The sequence below is a fragment of the Gastrolobium bilobum genome, unplaced genomic scaffold (assembly GCF_033153095.1).
Source record: "Gastrolobium bilobum isolate Gb01-03AN ecotype WA unplaced genomic scaffold, APGP_CSIRO_Gbil_v1 utg21709, whole genome shotgun sequence".
In the NCBI taxonomy this organism is placed as follows: Eukaryota; Viridiplantae; Streptophyta; class Magnoliopsida; order Fabales; family Fabaceae; genus Gastrolobium; species Gastrolobium bilobum.
In genome coordinates this window covers 563,782-582,489 of record NW_026898833.1, presented here as the reverse complement: position 1 = coordinate 582,489, position 18,708 = coordinate 563,782, and the positions used below count along the sequence as shown (strand labels likewise).

The 18,708-nt window shown below is 36.6% G+C and overlaps 2 protein-coding genes and 1 pseudogene across 2 annotated transcripts; 2 read left to right on the top strand and 1 right to left on the bottom strand.

Annotated features, from left to right (window-relative positions):
- The first annotated feature begins 332 nt into the window (after nucleotides 1-332).
- On the top strand, nucleotides 333-3,732 carry LOC133284547 (protein STABILIZED1). Its single transcript, XM_061481585.1, has one exon. It carries the CDS (start codon nucleotides 404-406, stop codon nucleotides 3,521-3,523), a length of 3,120 nt encoding a protein of 1,039 aa, XP_061337569.1. The 5' UTR covers nucleotides 333-403; the 3' UTR covers nucleotides 3,524-3,732.
- Nucleotides 3,733-3,759: 27 nt separating this feature from the next.
- LOC133284548 (protein STICHEL-like 3) lies at nucleotides 3,760-6,620 on the top strand (annotated as a pseudogene).
- A 1,107-nt stretch (nucleotides 6,621-7,727) lies between these two features.
- LOC133284549 (uncharacterized) lies at nucleotides 7,728-9,851 on the bottom strand. Its single transcript, XM_061481586.1, has 5 exons — nucleotides 9,772-9,851; nucleotides 9,470-9,684; nucleotides 8,935-9,105; nucleotides 8,622-8,857; nucleotides 7,728-8,123 (listed from the first exon to the last, which is right to left on the bottom strand). The coding sequence occupies exons 1-5, from the start codon at nucleotides 9,839-9,841 to the stop codon at nucleotides 7,874-7,876; spliced, it is 942 nt and encodes a 313-aa protein (XP_061337570.1). The 5' UTR covers nucleotides 9,842-9,851; the 3' UTR covers nucleotides 7,728-7,873.
- Nucleotides 9,852-18,708: the final 8,857 nt, after the last annotated feature.

Sequence of the window (18,708 nt, the reverse complement as noted above, 5' to 3'; positions counted from 1 at the left end):
TAACTCCCAAAAAAATAAATATAATTTTGCAGCAACATGAAAACTTTTTTTTTTTTTTTATATTAATATGTCTCCGAGCGGATTTGTCAGATCATTTATTTGTGGACAAATCAACCGTGATAATTCTGTCATTTTCATCTCTTATCACCGTTAATGTTTTTTTTGTTTTCCCAATTCTTATCCGTTAAGATGAGATTAATCTTCTTTACGACCTAGAGCGTGAAAATTTTCTTAACTCTGACGTGTTCGCTTAGGAATTGAACGAAAATCCTCTTAAATTTCCTTGAGCATATCGCACCCATTAACTAAGTAACTCCTCAGCTCAGAGTTCTCATCGCTATTAATTAATTAACCTATTCTGAATCCCTAATCGTTCGTTTAGTTTGCAGCCACAGCAGCAGCCATGGTGTTCGTTGTGACACCGAACCACAGAACCCTAGCCTTAGACGTAGACCCTAACGCAACCACTCTCCATCTTCTCAAGCTCGCGATTCATCAAAACTGCACCATCCCTATCTCACAGCAACGCTTGTTCCTTTCTCAGAGCCTTCGATTACTCGGAGATAACGATTCCCTTCTCATTTCCGACCTTGGTGTGGGACCCTACTCTACCCTAACCCTCCACGTCCCCTTTCACGGCGGAACTCAGCCACCGGCTGTTCCGAAGCCCCGATTCGATTTCCTCAACTCGAAACCGCCTCCCAATTATGTTGCTGGACTTGGACGTGGCGCAACCGGCTTCACCACGCGGTCCGATATCGGACCTGCCCGCGCCGCCCCTGACCTCCCTGACAGATCCGCCACCACCATCGGCGGCGCTGCCCCTGCTGCCGCCGGCAGGGGAAGAGGGAAGGGCGGCGAGGATGAGGAAGAAGACGAAGGGGAAGATAAAGGGTATGATGAGAATCAGAAATTCGATGAGTTTGAAGGGAATGATGTTGGGTTGTTTGCCTCTGCGGAATATGATGAGGATGATAAGGAGGCTGATGCTGTTTGGGAAGCCATTGATAAGAGAATGGATTCGAGGAGGAAGGACAGAAGAGAGGCAAGGTTGAAGCAGGAGATTGAGAAGTATCGTGCCTCTAACCCCAAAATCACTGAGCAATTTGCTGATTTGAAGCGTAAGTTGTTTACACTCTCTTCAGATGAGTGGCAGAGCCTTGAGAAGTTTGAGAGTGGGGGTTATTCATCAAGGAATAAGAAGAAGAGGTTTGAGAGTTTTGTCCCTGTTCCTGATACACTTCTTGAGAAGGCAAGGCAGGAGCAAGAGCATGTGACAGCATTGGATCCCAAGAGTAGGGCAGCGAATGGGACTGAGACACCTTGGTCACAAACCCCGGTTACTGATTTGACTGCTGTTGGTGAGGGTAGGGGTACTGTGTTGTCTTTGAAATTGGATAGGTTGTCGGATTCAGTGTCCGGGATGACGAATGTGGATCCAAAGGGGTATTTGACTGTTCTTAATAGTATGAAAATAACAAGCGATGCTGAGATTTCAGATTTCAAGAAGGCTAGGTTGCTGCTCAAGAGTGTTACTCAGACAAATCCTAAGCATCCTCCCGGTTGGATTGCGGCCGCTAGGTTGGAGGAGTTGGCTGGCAAGCTTCAAGTGGCTAGGCAATTGATAGAGAGGGGATGTGAAGAGTGTCCCAAGAATGAAGATGTGTGGCTGGAGGCCTGTAGGCTGGCAAATCCTGAGGAAGCCAAGGCTGTGATAGCTCGTGGTGTCAAGTCCATTCCCAACTCTGTGAAGTTGTGGCTGCAGGCTGCGAAATTGGAACATGATGATGCAAACAGGAGTAGGGTGTTGAGGAAAGGGTTGGAGAACATTCCTGATTCGGTTAGGCTGTGGAAGGCTGTCGTGGAGCTTGCTAATGAAGAAGATGCTAGGCTTTTACTTCATAGAGCTGTTGAATGTTGTCCCTTGCATGTCGAATTGTGGCTTGCTCTTGCGAGGTTGGAAACTTATGATAATGCCAAGAAGGTTCTTAATAGGGCAAGACAGAGGCTGCCCAAGGAGCCGGCCATATGGATAACAGCTGCCAAGTTGGAAGAAGCTAATGGGAATACTTCCATGGTTGGCAAGGTAATTGAAAGGGGTATTAGGGCTTTGCAGAGAGAAGGTTTGGTGATTGATAGAGAAGCTTGGATGAAGGAAGCAGAGGCAGCAGAACGTGCTGGGTCGGTTGTAACTTGCCAAGCAATAATCCACAATACAATTGGAATTGGAGTTGAAGAAGAGGATAGGAAGAGGACATGGGTTGCCGATGCAGAGGAATGCAAGAAGAGAGGTTCTATTGAGACGGCCAGAGCTATATATGCTCATGCTTTGACTGTCTTCTTAACTAAGAAGAGCATATGGCTTAAAGCAGCACAACTTGAAAAGAGTCATGGAACCAGGGAATCTCTTGATGCATTACTTCGTAAAGCAGTTACCTACCGACCACAGGCTGAAGTTCTTTGGCTTATGGGTGCCAAAGAGAAGTGGCTTGCTGGAGATGTGCCTGCAGCACGTGCTATTCTCCAAGAAGCTTATGCTGCCATTCCCAATTCTGAGGAAATATGGCTTGCGGCTTTCAAGCTTGAATTTGAAAACCATGAACCTGAGAGAGCAAGGATGTTATTGGCTAAAGCCAGAGAGAAAGGAGGTACAGAAAGAGTCTGGATGAAATCAGCAATTGTGGAGAGAGAACTGGGAAACATTGAAGAGGAGAGGAGATTGTTAAATGAAGGGCTGAAGCAATTCCCTTCATTCTTTAAATTGTGGTTGATGCTCGGCCAGCTTGAGGAACAGCTTGCCGAGAATGCGAAGCGGCTCAATCAGCCCGAGAATCGGCTTGATCACATGAAGGAAGCTAAGAAGGTCTATGAATCTGGACTGAAAAACTGTCCTAATTGTGTACCACTTTGGCTCTCCCTTGCTAATCTTGAAGAGGAGATGAATGGACTGAGTAAAGCTCGGGCAGTTCTGACAATGGCTCGGAAAAAGAATCCTCAAAACCCTGAACTCTGGCTAGCTGCTGTTAGAGCAGAATTGAAGCATGGATATAAGAAAGAAGCTGATATTTTGATGGCAAAAGCATTGCAGGAGTGTCCCAACAGTGGCATTCTTTGGGCAGCATCAATTGAGATGGTTCCTCGTCCCCAGCGTAAAACCAAGAGTATGGATGCCCTCAAGAAATGTGACCATGATCCCCATGTTATCGCTGCAGTGGCCAAATTATTCTGGCATGATAGGAAGGTGGACAAAGCTAGGACTTGGCTGAATAGGGCTGTGACACTAGCTCCTGACGTTGGGGATTTCTGGGCATTGTGCTACAAATTTGAACTGCAACATGGAACTGAAGAGAACCAGAAGGATGTATTGAAGAGATGTGTTGCTGCTGAACCAAAACATGGAGAGAAATGGCAAGCAATCTCAAAGGCAGTTGAGAACTCTCACCAACCAACGGAATCCATCTTGAAGAAAGTGGTGGTTGCACTTGGGAAGGAAGAGAATGCATCTGAGAATAGTAAACATTGATTTACAAAGATTGTAGCATCTTTTATGTTCTCGGGTAGTGTCACGAACAGTTAGTTTTGAAGAGAAATTTGGATCTTTATGAATAATTGGAATGGTTGTATCTCATGTAGATTTTTGAACGAACTTATATATTAGTTGTATACTTTATCCATGTTCTCCTTTCCCTTAACACGTTTCTTTCGTCTGTAGCTTATGTACTTTATGGATTAGCCTTCTGTCATTTTACCATTCTCTTGATTTTCTGCTTTACTACATATGTTTTTAAAATGCTTGGATTGATAGTTTCAATTGTTTTGTTGAGTTTGCTAAGTGGTGAATTTCTTGGATTTGGTTAAGATTTATATATTTCAATTGGCATTATGGAACCTTTAAATAGACTAATGAAATTTGTGCTTGTATGGAACACTAGGCTGTTAGACTTTGTATTTGGATATTTTCATTTTTCACTCACTTGAAATTTCAACTGTAAGCCTTTCATGTCTGGTAGGAAGAGTGATAGGCCTGATTATTTGGATGTTAGTCAAAAGCAACCTCTCAATCAAGCTGCCAAAAGTTTGGCTGAAGATGTTATTTCAAGACATTCTGAATCTAAAGAGAGAAAGAGCAAACAGCGGGGGGAAGAATGTTCAGGTTAAGACGCTTTCTGAGCAGCTGAATGATGTTCCATTGGATAGTGATGATTTAGCATCATCAAACATTCATTTTCGAGGAATGTATCCAAGACAGGAGAAAATTATTGAGGAGGCAGAGGCCAGCATACACAGTCATGGCAGGGGAATGAATAGAGTAAAAAGGCATAAATTTCGAAGCACAAGAAGAGCTTGGGTTGCTACAGGCTACAGCATCTAGAGATATTGGAGCTGAGAATGAATTGTCTGTGGCTTCCAACTCATTGGCTCAGGGTTCAGCCCTCCACAAATATCACTCGGAGGAGGTTAATGACTGTGCAGATGAAAATGTTACTAGGGCTCCAAAAAATGGGTGTGGCATTCCTTGGAATTGGTCCAGAATTCATCATAGAGGTAAAACAATCCTTGACATGGCTGGGAGAAGTTTTTCTTGTGAGTTATCTGACTCTAGGTTAAAGAAAGGGACATTAAATGCCAATGGAAGAAATATTTCTGAGATGCCTTTGGCTTCCAAGCAATCAAGCTCGTGTACTAAATCTGATGCAGAGGCACTGCCTTTACTACCTGAGGCATCTAGATCTCATGGAAGCACGGAAAATGCTTGCTGGGACCACAATTATTCTGTGGTTTTAGGTCTCTTTGGTGATAATTTGTTCAAGCATGATATCGATTCTGACCTTGCTTCTGAAGCTAGATCTGGTGACCAGCACAAGTTGAGAGGGAATCGTCGTAGTAGACACCAAAGCTTAACACTAAATATATGCCACGAACATTCAGAGATATATGGTTGGACAGAATTTAGTGGCACAAGCTCTTTCAAATGCAGTCATGAGAAGGATAGTTGAATTGCTGTTTGTGTTTTATGGTCCCCATGGCACTGGAAAAACTTCCTGTGCTCGCATATTTGCCAGAGCTTTGAATTGCAATTCTTTATAACAGCCAAAACCTTGTGGCTTTTGCAATTATTGCATAGCACATGATATGGGCAAGAGTAGAAATATAAGAGAAATTGGTCCAGTCAGTAAGTTTGACTCTGAGAGCATCATGGATCTACTTGACAATATGATTGTTTCCCAGCTTCCGTCACAGTACAGAGTGTTTATTTTTTATGACTGTAATACTCTGTCAGCAGATTGTTGGAATGCTATATCGAAGGTCATTGATCGAGCACATAGGTGCGTGGTTTTTATCCTTGTCAGTTCTAGTCTTGATGTCTTGCCTCATATAGTAATATCCAGGTGCCAAAAATTCTTTTTCCCAAAGCTGAAGGATGCAGATATTATATATACACTGCGGTGGATTGCAACCAAAGAATGTCTAGAAATTGATAAGGATGCCATGAAACTCATTGCATCAAGATCAGATGGATCATTGAGAGATGCTGAGATGACCCTTAAACAACTTAGTTTGCTTGGGCAGAGAAATTGGTAGGGCTTATCTCTGATGAAAAATTGGTGGATCTGCTTGATTTGGCATTATCTGTAGACACAGTTAACACTGAAGAATTTGAGAGTGATCATGGAAATTGGTGTTGAGCCATTGGCTTTAATGTCACAGCTTGCTACCGTAATTACTGATATACTTGCTGGGACCTATGATTTCACAAAAGAAAGGCGAAGAAGGAAGTTCTTCCGGAGACAGCCATTGTCCAAAGAAGACATGGAAAAGCTTCGCCAAGCTCTGAAAACTTTATCTGTTGAGGATGTCCAGTGGCTAACGTGGTTGAGAGCTGCATTGCTTCAACTTGCTCCTGACCAGCAATATGTGATGCCTACTTCATCTGATAATAGTTTCAACCATAGTCCCTTGGCTCTAAAAAATGCTTTGGGAGAGGCTATATTAATTGTTTTATATATCTCTAACATGGTATATTTGGAATCTTTCAGAGATATACTATAACTCAAGATTATAAGCTTACTGGTTTATAGTAGGTGGAAAAAAAGGTGCAAGGACAATTGGACAGGAAAAGTTTGTCTTTTTATACAAATAAAATGGATGACACTAATTTTTTCTTTTGGTTTCTTTTGTCCAGAGACAAATCCTGTCATTGCTATAATAATACTTCACATCAGGTTTTCATTTTGTATTTGTAATCCCCATATACATGCTGGATTGAACATTTGTTTGTGGGATACACTGCCTTACCCGTTTAATGAGCAAAACACTATTGGTATGCCTCTACCATTTTGCAGATGGTTGCATCAACGCTAGAAATGGCGGAGCCTTGCTCTGGTGTAAATGTCTGTAAATTCCTGTAACGTTGGGTAGGTAGCAGCAAAATAACTTAAATGCCTTTCCTTAGGTCTTCCTGAATATTACTCTATTCCTTCCCTTGCGGCTTTTGGTCCTGTTGCAATATCTCCTTTGATTTAGAGAGATATGCTGCGATATCTTGTCCAACTCAAGAGATATTGTTTGCAATTATTCTCTCTTTATTTTACTGTATATTGTTTCCCTATATATTGTAGATTCCTTTGCTTATTTACATTAGTCAACTACCATTAGTTTGGTAGAGATCTGTTATCTTAATTGTAATAATAAATTGTACTTCAATTATGGGTGATGTCTCTATATAATAGGCAGCTTGCCTCTGAGGAAAATAACTCAGATTCAGTTTAGAACCTTTATCGTTCAGGTCCTTTTGGGGGTTTAGTTCCCCCCCCCCCCCCCCCTACAATTGTGTAATGGAAAATTAGTACTTATTTCATCCTAGGTAATTGTTGCAAATGCAATTCCTCCGTATTTTAAGATGCATTTGACATTTCATTAGTTGAGAAAAATCAGAAGATATATTATGGTCTTTTTGGGATCCATTTGTACTGACAGAAATTGCTTGGGCTGAATTAATTGGTTTTGGAAATTGACATTCATTTTTAAGTGTTTTGCTAACTATAGTGAAACATCTGATCATCGATGGATGTTGAAATGGTTTTCTATATGGATTATTTAAGTGCTGACAAAGTAGATCATCACAAAATATGCTTTATTTTTCACAATTGATGAATGTTTATGAAGATATTTTCTGCCGCTTATTTTTCAGCATTTTGATGTTCCAGGGTCATTTTGCCAAACAGAAGACTATCGTCATAATTGTCAAGTATATATAGGTTTGTAAAGATTAGACTTGACATAGTATTGTATGTTGATAGACACACAGACACACCGAAATTTCAAGTATTGCCTCATCTTTTCTGTTTTATGGATCAAACTTATATGATACGAGCTATGCAAAGTAATGCTGTTGACAACATGTATCAAAGTGTTGTTCAAGGAGAGGCTGAATGTCCCCAACCAACATAACTACCTGCCACCCCTGTTTGAGTTATAATGCACACGTGTGAATATAAATGTCTCATTGGTTACCGAGGTTATAAGCGTTTTTGTTCTTTAAACCCTTTTGATTTGTGAAAAGGGGTTATATGGATACAGACAATTCGCACTTAGAAAGAAATTTGTGTTTGCAAAGACATTTCACATATGTCATTAATAATTGCTGATTAATTTAATCTTATAAATCACCAAACTTAATTCTTAAATAAGTGCTTCTCAAAAGAGTTTAGATGCTATTTGGCTTATTTTAGACTGTTCATCACTGTAGAATAATCTTGTACTCGAATAAGTTCTTATGTAAGTTACTTATTGAAATAGAAAGGAGCTCAGAGATCACACCAGCACAAGAGAATCGCTTGTCAAGCATCATATTCAGCCTCACAACAGACAATCAGATACTTTGTTTGTCAAGGAACTCAATGATAAGCTGGTTCACCTTATCTGGAAATTGTTCATGCACAAAATGGCTTCCTTCTGGAATATGTATGATTTCCAAGTCTGGCACAAAATGTTTCACCATCCCACTTCGGATGTAGTCCTCCATGCCAGGAAACTTGAATACATAATCTTTCTCACCCATGATCAGCAGTGCTGGAATAGTGACTTTAGGATCACTTATGCCAACATCATCTTTGAGAGTCCTGCATGGATTCATAAACAATGCTTTCTAAAATTATACAGGTATGTACCCTAAACTAAGGACAGGTTTAGAGCACTGGAACAATAGACTTTAAGAAACCTGGTTTTAGGAAAATGCCATGTCTCATACAGAAGAAGTAATCTTGGTTGTAATATATTTGGAGCAGCATTTCACTCCATGAGGATACTTGAATATGAAATAATATGTTGTGTATTAATCTAATACAAAGAGTTACAATATATAGAGACCCTAATGGGCTTAAGTGAGAAGTCTAGATCTAATCCAAAAAGAATATTTATAGATAGGAAGTAATCTATTCAAATCTAATCATATCTATTCTAACACTCCCCCCATATGTAAAGAACCAATTCAACCCAAAAGCTTAAGCTGTTGGGTGAGGCTACATTAATGGTTTTATATATCTCAACAAGGATAAAAAATGAATTCCATTTTTTACAGATTTCAAAATGAGGAGTAGGACTGTGAGAGTCTTGATTACCTGTATGGAACCTGCAATGCAAATCTGAATCCAGATTTTTCATATAGTGATGCATAGGTTGCAAGGTCTTCCTCAGAGAACCATGGTGGCAGAGGAGTAGTTGGGTTAAACAAGTCCATGATTTCCTGATTATCACCTGCTACTGGTATCTCACTTCCAGAAAAGAGAATGTAGATGTTCCTTATAACTGACTTAACATCAAAGCGGTCAAAATCTGCTTCTGCCCTCCCAGGCTCCTGGAATCAGTTAATCATTACTTCATTGTTGACACATGGAGAGGAAGATAAAAATGATGATGACAGAGAATTTGCACCTGAAACCTAGTAATGTAGAAGCCTTTTGGGAGAAGGTGGTTTTGGACAGCAGAGGGACCCGGAAGCATGAAAGGAATGCCTAAAGTTACGACAGAAACTACTTTTTCTGGATGGACAGCAGCTACAAGATATGCTGGGAGGGCACCAAAGTCCTTACCAACAAGGAAAGCCTGATACAAACAATTGAAATTGCACATGCTATTAGACAAGTTTTTCACCTTAATCAAAAGGGTCTTGTTTTTCATTCCCCTTTCCTCTTCCACTCTTTCTTGCCGTGACATAATGCTTACAATCAATAAATCAAAAAAAGTATAAGAGATAAACCAATCCTTTGTTTGTGTTTTCTATCTTGTTCTCTTTACTTGCTATTTGGGCTAGGGGCTGTTATATAGTTCAGCTGAAGTTCATGATTTGGATATGGAAATTTGTTTATGGACATATAATTCTATGTATCTAGAAGATCACGCAGCTTGACAAATAGATAAAAGATACTACTAAGAAAATTTTTATTGTACAGCACATGTTGCTTCTTACCTTGCTGATGCCTAATGAATCCAAAAGACCCACAATTTCATCAACAAGGTCATATAACTTTGCTTTTTCAATCTCCGCTGGATGCTCAGAAAGTCCATAGCCTCTAAAATCAAAGGCAATAGCCCTGTAGCCAGCATTTGCCACAGCAATCATCTGGTGCCTCCATGTATACCATATTTCAGGAAATCCATGTAAGAAAACCACAGCCTTCTGACCTACATGAATAGAAATATCACTAAAGTGAAGTATGAGGAAACGAATTAATCAAAATTACTTCTGATAGGGGTGTCCAAAGGAGTTACCACTTCCAATCTCAGCTACATGGAGCTTCAGTCCCTTCACGTTCACGTAGCTGTGCTGGATTTTCTCCATCTTAGATGCAGTGTGTTTGTCTACAGAGTAGTTTGTCTTTGTATGTGAGGAAAAGAGACAGATTAGGTGAGGAAGTTATGAGGGACAAAATATAAAAATGAAAAAGTAACGGACAAAATGACAAATGAAGAACCTTATGGGCAGATACAAACAAATGAAATTGGATCTTTCGATACTGTTCCTTAAAGAGTACCAAAATTTTTTCAATGGATATTCTTTGATGCTCTTTGACTAACATATAAGTATAGGTGGTTATCATGCGTGTATTATTATTTTGCAGAGTAATTGATTGAATACACTAGTTTTCTTGGTTGCAGTTATACTTGTGCTAAAGAGGGTGATATATAATAGTCCTTCACATCCCAACCGATGTTGATTTTTAACTCAGGAAAATGATCAGCATCCACCAACCACATATGAAGCCATATATCACTGCCATGTGTCATCAATTTCCTCAGCAGGAGATTAAAGAAAACGGCAGATGAAATGATCCTTTCCTTTTGCTATTGCAAACGTATTTAAACAATATTCATAGGGTTTTATTAACGTTATGTTACATAACTTCAGTTTTGTTTCCAACACACACAACAAAAGGGAGAGAGAAAGTGGAATGATGAAAGAGAAAAAAAACATGTGGACCCCACCTCTTTAATGTGTGTGTAGGAAAATGAAGTTGTGTTATGTTACATGATAAACATAAAACCCATATTCATATAGCAATTGATTTATACAACAGCTTCTTTTTAATGTTAAAAACGTCTACAAAAGCAAACATAATATGTTCTGGGTTCTGACCTTTTGTCTATTGCTTTTGCCATGATCATTAGAACAATCAACAAGTTCATTCCAGCAACATAGCCACCAATAAATCAAGAAAGTATTCCCTTACTTTTTCTCCAATGGTTTTCCTAGCGAAAGACAACAAAATTAAAGAAACTGTAATACTACTGCATTATTTTTCCTTCAATCTTTTTTAAGTTTCAATATATATAGAGAGAGGGGAACATAATCATATTATATCAGCACAAATTACAGTCAAAATCTTAGTAATTGATTTCACTTGCATCTGCGTGACTAATAAATTAGAATCATTAGGTACAAGTAGATCAACAATTAAAATTTTGTATAAGAATTGATATTCTCATACCAGTAAGTCAATCATGTTTCACAAATAGGACCATAAATTAAAATTTCCAAGTATAATAAAATCTGGCGTGTTAACACAACAACTGAAGATAAAAATATAAAGATAACACCAATGATGTGCAAGAATTATAAGAACTTGATCGCATTTGAAGCCATTGGCTATTTTTTTTTTGTCACAACAACTACCTTCATCCAATACAGAATGCCCCCGAGATCTAGGCTAAAATATAGGAACATGCCAGTGATTGGACTTTATTTACATGTAAAAGAATGTTTCATGTTCATCTCCGCAGCTTTTATAACAGAAGTTTAACCTATTTTGCTTGTAAAAATATCCGAGTACACAAGGTGTACCTATGTACAGTAGTATTAACATCTCTAGAAGAAATTTTGAATGTTCAATTGTCTGACTGTATTGCCATTGAGAAGCCCCACAAACTTAGGATTCTCAGGTTATTCACATAATTTAAACATAACTCAAGCTACACCGAAACTCCTGCTAGAGAAGTTACATGCGTCAATGAACATAGTGTTGACATAGGAGTTAGTACTTAGTAGCAATGCCTGACCAGCTTCTGCTTGTAAACTCAATCCCTCAATTTACTTTAAAGAGATATGTGTACAAATTTCGGATATGTTTTGACAATGTTTATGACAATAACTTCAAACTGAAACTTACAAAATGAGGCTCCACTAATTGTTCACTAAAAAATGTTTGATCAAGAGCAGGATGGGAGCTCGTTGTCAATCACATCTTAACATTGAAGCATATACACAATGATATACCATATATGAAACGAATTTATCAATAGTAATCTGTTAAAGTAATTTCCATTTTAATACATTCATTCATGTATTACATTTTTAATAATGGCTGTTAGTTGTTACTATAAGTTCTCAGAACATCTAAAAGAACCATGTGGCCTGGTGACAAGATCTTATCTGCCTAATATCTCTTTCCAGATACAATGCTACCACTATTATATTCTTAAATGTAATTAAAAGAAAAAAAATAATGGTACAATAAGGAAAATTTTGCGTATACAGTAAGAATGAAACGTACAAATACACTTGATGATATGATATTTAATTGTAATTGTTTGTGATGATATTATTTGAAGGGAGAAATGACCCCAAAAAGGGAGAAATGTATTTTTTTGTAATTTTAATTTAGAGTAAATATCATTTTTAGTCCTTAGCAAATTTTACGATGCCCGCTTTAGTCCCTAGCAAATAAAAAAACCCATCGTGGTCCCTAAGAAATTCAAAATGAACCCATTTAGTTGAAATCATGGTCCCTCACAAATTCAAAAAAGATCCATATTAGTCCTCAAAAGGACTAAAATGGGTCCGTTTTGAATTTTTTAGAGACCACGATGGATCTTTTTATTTGCTAGGGACTAAAGCGGGCATTGTGATATTTGCTGAGGACCAAAAAAAGTATTTACTCTTTAATATATTTTGGGGCTATATTAGTCTTTATTATAATATTCTAAATTTGTTTAATTAGAAGATTGCATGAGATTAAATAATTAATTATGTATTATGAGGTTTAATTAAGTAAAAGGCTTAATTAAAGGAATACAAGTCACTTTTGTAGTAAAATGTGCAGTTAGTGAGACTTTTGGGGTAAAAATATGTGTAGGCAAAATTACTCGGAATGTAAAAGTAAATTAGGGAATATGACAATAAAAATATCTCAGACCAATAGGTAAAGTTTGAAAGTGAGTTGAGGTAACTAGATAGATAATTTTTTACCTAGTTAAAAGTTACCTAACCAAAGTTAAGTCATTTTACTAAGTTTTCCTCACTTTTCCCTAATTCTCTCTTCGTGCTTCTTTTTCTTCTTTTTTTCCCCAACCGTGCCACCATTGAAGAGGGACCAAGAAACCTAGCCTTAGGGCTGTGCATGGGTCATGTTTTGTGCCGACCCGACCCGACTTGCTTATATGGGTCAGGTATTTTGACCCGACCCAGTTTATTTAATCCAAGTCAGGTTTGACCCGATTTGAATATTTCTTGAACTGGATCATGACTGACCTGAATTGGTTTTTAAAGTGGGTCTGACTTGGTTTCAAAATTGGGTCAAATTCGACCTGACCCACTTTTGACTTGGTTTCAAAACATTTTTTTTTAGTTATTGATTTGATTTTCAAACTCCAGTAATTTAATTATTTATTTATTTTAAAATATATAAATTATATAATAAATTTAATATTTGTTGAATAAATAAAGGAATGTAAAATTTGTAGCAAAAAAGTTATTTAACTTTAAAATCCAAATACCATATTTTATCAAAAAAATCTTAAATGCTAAAAAGTATTTTTTTTAAAAAATTTATATGATCTACAATTTAAATTAATGATATTTATATTATCTTAATTAAATTTATATTATCTTAAATGCTAAATTAAACATTGGAATTCAAAGATCAACAACAAATAAAAGCACAAGATAATTTATATAATCATATAAACTTGCAATCATTGAAGCAAAGGTTCAAATACACAATTGCAAATAAGGATGTAAACATATCCTGGTCTCAACGGGTGTTACAAGGCCTTTTGAAGAGTGTTCCTACTTGAATTAATAAATCATATAACCCCCCTTCTGTACCCTTCTCATCCAGATTGCCTAAGTCAAAACCAAATAACCAAATCAACACCCAAATTTGTAAACGCAAGTGATATATAACTAGCAATATTGTACAATATATAATATCAGATATATCAACCAAGCCCCCTGTAGAATTGAAATAATAAATTATTAAGCTCAGATATTCTACTCTATGCCGAGAAGAAGTATATTAAGCCTACAATTTTCTTATTTCATTTTCATTATGAAGGCGTCTTCATTATGAAACTCTTATTATTCATCTTCTGAACAAGTTTGGACCAAACACAGCAAATTGTAATTCTTTCATCAATCTTGAAATACAGATAATGGGAGGAGGAAAACAAAAAAGAAAAGCAAGGTTTTTCTCCCTTCCGAATAATCATTAAGAAGAAAATTTCAAAGCAATACAAGAAATGACTTCTAATATTAGATTTTTCAAAAAAGTGGGTTGGTCACATGCTGTGAAAATTGATTGGTCAATATAGCTAGTTTTTTTAAATCAAAATTTCTAAAAACCCAGTGAACTATAGAACGAGTTTAGAGATGGAAGATTTTATAGAACTCAAACCTATTCACAGGGTATTATAATACTATATTCAAAATTAAAATACACCTAATTTACCAAAAAAAATAAAAAAAATCAAGTTTTTGCATGTTAGACATTATGAAATCTAATTCATCTGAAATATATATAATAATATATGAGCTAGTAAGACAATGTTCATTAAGATCACATGACGCAGAGAAAAAGAAACAGAAAGAGCAGAGAGAGCATTTGACCTTAATTACCATGTTTTGTTATGATTGATCAGTAGCAACAATCAATCAGTAGCAACAGAGGTCACACGTCCACATTTTGTTGGGAAAGGGAAAGCATCGTCGTCCCTACAAAAGAAGAAAATCATCTCATAAGTTATAAAATTAAAGTATAATAATTAATAACTATCAATTAATCTCATTATATTACCATGTTCAACTTTCTGAAGCTCCTCCTCTAAGCCATCAGTTGAACGCATTTCGAAGGGAGTTCCTTTCAGCCAATCTTGCGTGCAAATAAGGGACTCCACTGTTTGAGGTGTTAAGCAACAACGATAATGATCAAGCACCCTTCGTCCAGTACTAAATGCGGACTCAAAGGCTACAGTTGAGACAGGTATAGCCAACACCTCTCTAGCAATATTTGCTATGACTGGGAATCGACTTGACTGTACCTTCCACCAAGCCAAAATATCAAAACTTGGAGAGGGATTCTCCAAAGCTTCCTCTAAATACACATCCAACTAAGATTTACCATTTGACTTGCTCGTTTTTCTTTTCTGAAAAAGAACACCGTATATATCATCATCATCATCATCAAGTTGGGCTCCTTGTGAATTTCTTTGAGACCCTTCTTCACTATCGTTATATGCCTCAAAAAATAAATTCAAACAAGAATCTAACTTTTTTTTCATGTTAGCTAGCTCACCACAATCAAAATGCCGATTATCATCACTCAACAAAGTTAAAATATCCATTTTTCACCTCGGGTCCAACACGACTGTAATTAATAACAACATATTCCAATCCTTTGCATTTCCCCAATACTTATCATACTTCAGCTTCAGCTTTTTAGCCATCGCACTTATACTTTCATTATTAAGCTCACACATTTGGCGAATCTTTTTTCCAATTTTAAACACCTATATCATATCTATATTACTGGTAGCATAAGATGTGCCGGAAATACGCAAAGTGACTTCGTAGAAGATCTTCAAAAATGGTAAAATTGTACGAGCATAGTTCCAATCATCAATTTCAGGCACTCTCTTTCCTCTTTGTAACTCAAAAACATATTTTTTATCCTCCAACTCAAGTAGTTCAAACGCCTTTTGGTGCTTCAATGCCAAATCTAGCATTAGGTAGGTTGAATTCCACCTAGTCTCAACATCTAGAGAAACCAAACAATTAGATTCAATCTTTTGTTTTTCAATGCATACCTTGAATTTAGCTAGTCTGGAAGAAGAAGATTTTATATATTTAACTGCAGCTCGAATTCTCAAGATGAAATCATCAACCTCTTTTAATCCATCCTTCACGATCAAGTTTAGAATATGTGCACAACAATCCATCCTTCAAAGTGTTATTTAACCTCAACCCCCTCTTTAGGTATTCAATCCCTGTATCATTTGAGGAAGCATTATCAACTGTCAGACTAAAAACATGATCCAATCCCCACACACTTAAGCATGACACAACCATCTTTGCCATGGTTTCTCTTGAATGATTATGAACTTTACAAAAATTCAAGATCTTCTTATGTAACGTCCAATTTTGATCAATGAAATGGGCAGTTAGACACATGTAAGACAAATTCTGACAAGAAGTCCATGTGTCAGTGGTGAGGCAAACTCTTCCACAATGCTTCAAAAGAAACTTTTTCAAGTTCGTTCTTTCCGTATCCCATAGTAGCAAAATGTCACGTGCTACTGTTGTGCGTGAGGGGACATTAAATTGTGGCTGCAAAGAATACACAAACTCTCAGAAGGCTTCATGCTCAACAAATCGGAAAGGAAGCTCAGTAACAATGATCATTTTTACAAGTTGTTTCCTGCCAAACTCTTGATCAAATCTTGCACTTGAAGGAGAAGAACTAACATGTCCTTCATTTTGTGTATATAATTTTGGATGTGAGGTAGAGAAAGCATTTGGATGAATAAGAGAAGAAAAAATGTGTAACTTCATATGGACATGAACTTTCAACCAGCCACCTTAGCTGCAGTAGTTGTAGCTTCCAAGATCTACAACTCAACTCCATTTATTTTCCAACCTTCATGTTGAATCAACTACGGTGAAAGATTCCAAAGTTGGTTTATAGTCAAAGTGTTCATTTTCATGCAGAAACTAAAACTATGATGTTTATGGGGGAGTTGCAGATATTCTAGATTCAGACAAACCAATTTAATGGTTCATGAATCAAAACAGTTCATTTTAGACCATGATTATCCACACACAAAAAAACAACATAAGAGGAAGAAAGCATACATTTGCATAAAAGTATAATAAAAGAATTGAACAACACATGGTTCTGAAAGTTACCGGCAAAATCAAAGTAAGGAAACTTGTTATGAGCAACAAAGCTAGGTATTGAAGAAGAAGATTCATCTCAAAGGCATTTGGCAAATTTTTATGAATGACAAAACCTTTATGTTTTCTTAAAAACAATTTCCTAAGATTGTTTTCTCTCGTTTATTGTTTTTTGGGGTTTTTTTTTTTTGGAGGAAAAGAGGGGGGTATCAAATTAAAAAAAATACCCATTTGAGGCAAATGGCGAGTGACATCTAAACTCTACACTCTACAGCATGATGGTTTACCAAATTCACTGAAGCATACAACTTCAAACCAAACCATGAAAAATCTATCTTTTTTATGGATTGAAGGCTCGTATCATATCAGTCTCACCTTGGACCAATATTATTTTACAGCAATCTTAAAGGAAAAAAAGGTATCATTTCTCATAGAAGCATTCAAGCGCAGTATGACCCTTGTTTGGTAACCTATTAATAAGGGAACTAATCGCTTTTTTTTATCATCAAAAGTTATCTCAATAAGCTTAAAAAAATGATTACTTCTCCAAAATTAAGTTAATCCAAACATGCATAAAGATAAAACTGTACCTAAAAGTAAATTTCCATATACATATGTAGCTAATAAATTCCCGCTTCTTTTAGCTCGCTCAGCTCTAAAAAATGCTTGCTTTCCTATGGCATGGTTTTCTTCTTACATAACCCCATTTCATTCAATTGGCATTTCTAAATGAAGGACAAATTCCCTTGTTAGCATACCTCTGCTGAATTGGTCTTCATTCTTTTTTTAAAGGAATAGTTGCAGCAATGGAGTATATTGTGCCAGATAGGAAGATGTTAATCATTTTAAGGACTTCACTACCTTGTCTGATTAAAAGCAATACTTAAAATAGTAACAATGAGAAGATACTATCAAATATAATTTTGAGTAGTGAGCCATTCTGATGAGGGAGTCAAATTTTTTGTGAGAGGTTGGAAGGGGGGAGAAAAGGACAATCTAATATAACTACATGAGACAAAGACATAGAGAGAGAGAGGAAGATAATTTATTTAAGTTGAATTTTTAAAATCAAATAATAACAATGTCCATAAATGCAAGTTATTTCACACATAAAGGAATTGGTTTTTTTTATCTAAAGAAAAAGGTGTTGGTTGCAAAATCTCAAATTCATCTCAAAGTGCAGTGTAAGACCGTTAGGAAATTTTTATATTTATTTGCCACTATAAATATAATAAACGAGAGAAAACAATCTAATATTTTGTTTTTAATTGTTTTTAAAGTTCATCAAAGAATATTATCAGGAACTTGATGAATAGAGGCCTTGATTTAGCCAATAGTATTCTCCATACTTGACTATTTTACTGTAGGTCAACCTTCAAGATTCAAGAATGGAACACTACTCTTTAGGTTACCACCCACTCCAAGTACAAACTAAGCAATTTTTCACTTAACATATGATGTGCCGAAGCAAGGCTTGCACAATCATGTCAAGAAATCCAAACTAAAAGTAAAGTTGGATAATAAATAGTGATACCTGTAAAATGTACCAACGTCATATTACACAAGCACATGATCATATATATATATATATATATATATATATATATATATATATATATATATATATATCTCTCTAACAATACACTTACTAGATCAGAGCAATCCTGATTTCATAGATCAAATTCATCCACGAATCAAACACGAAAGTTCGGGCAACATAAGCATAGACTATGATGATTTAAAAAGATTCTCTTATCAACCAATCATAAAAAGAAAGCAGCAAACGGGTGGTGAAAAACCTAGAAAAGCTAGATTGACGAGGCAACTTATCAAGCAAATAACACCCACAACATGAGAAAGCTAAGAACAGATAAAATTTTCAACATGCACAAAAAAATTGAGACTTCACAATCAGAGATCAACTGGGTAATGGAACAAGCACAAAACCAAACCACAACAACAAAAGCCCACGAATCTGATTGACCAAGAAGATAGCAAGTAGAAGCAGAACAGTGAAAAGGGTAAGCAAGCAAAAAAAAAGA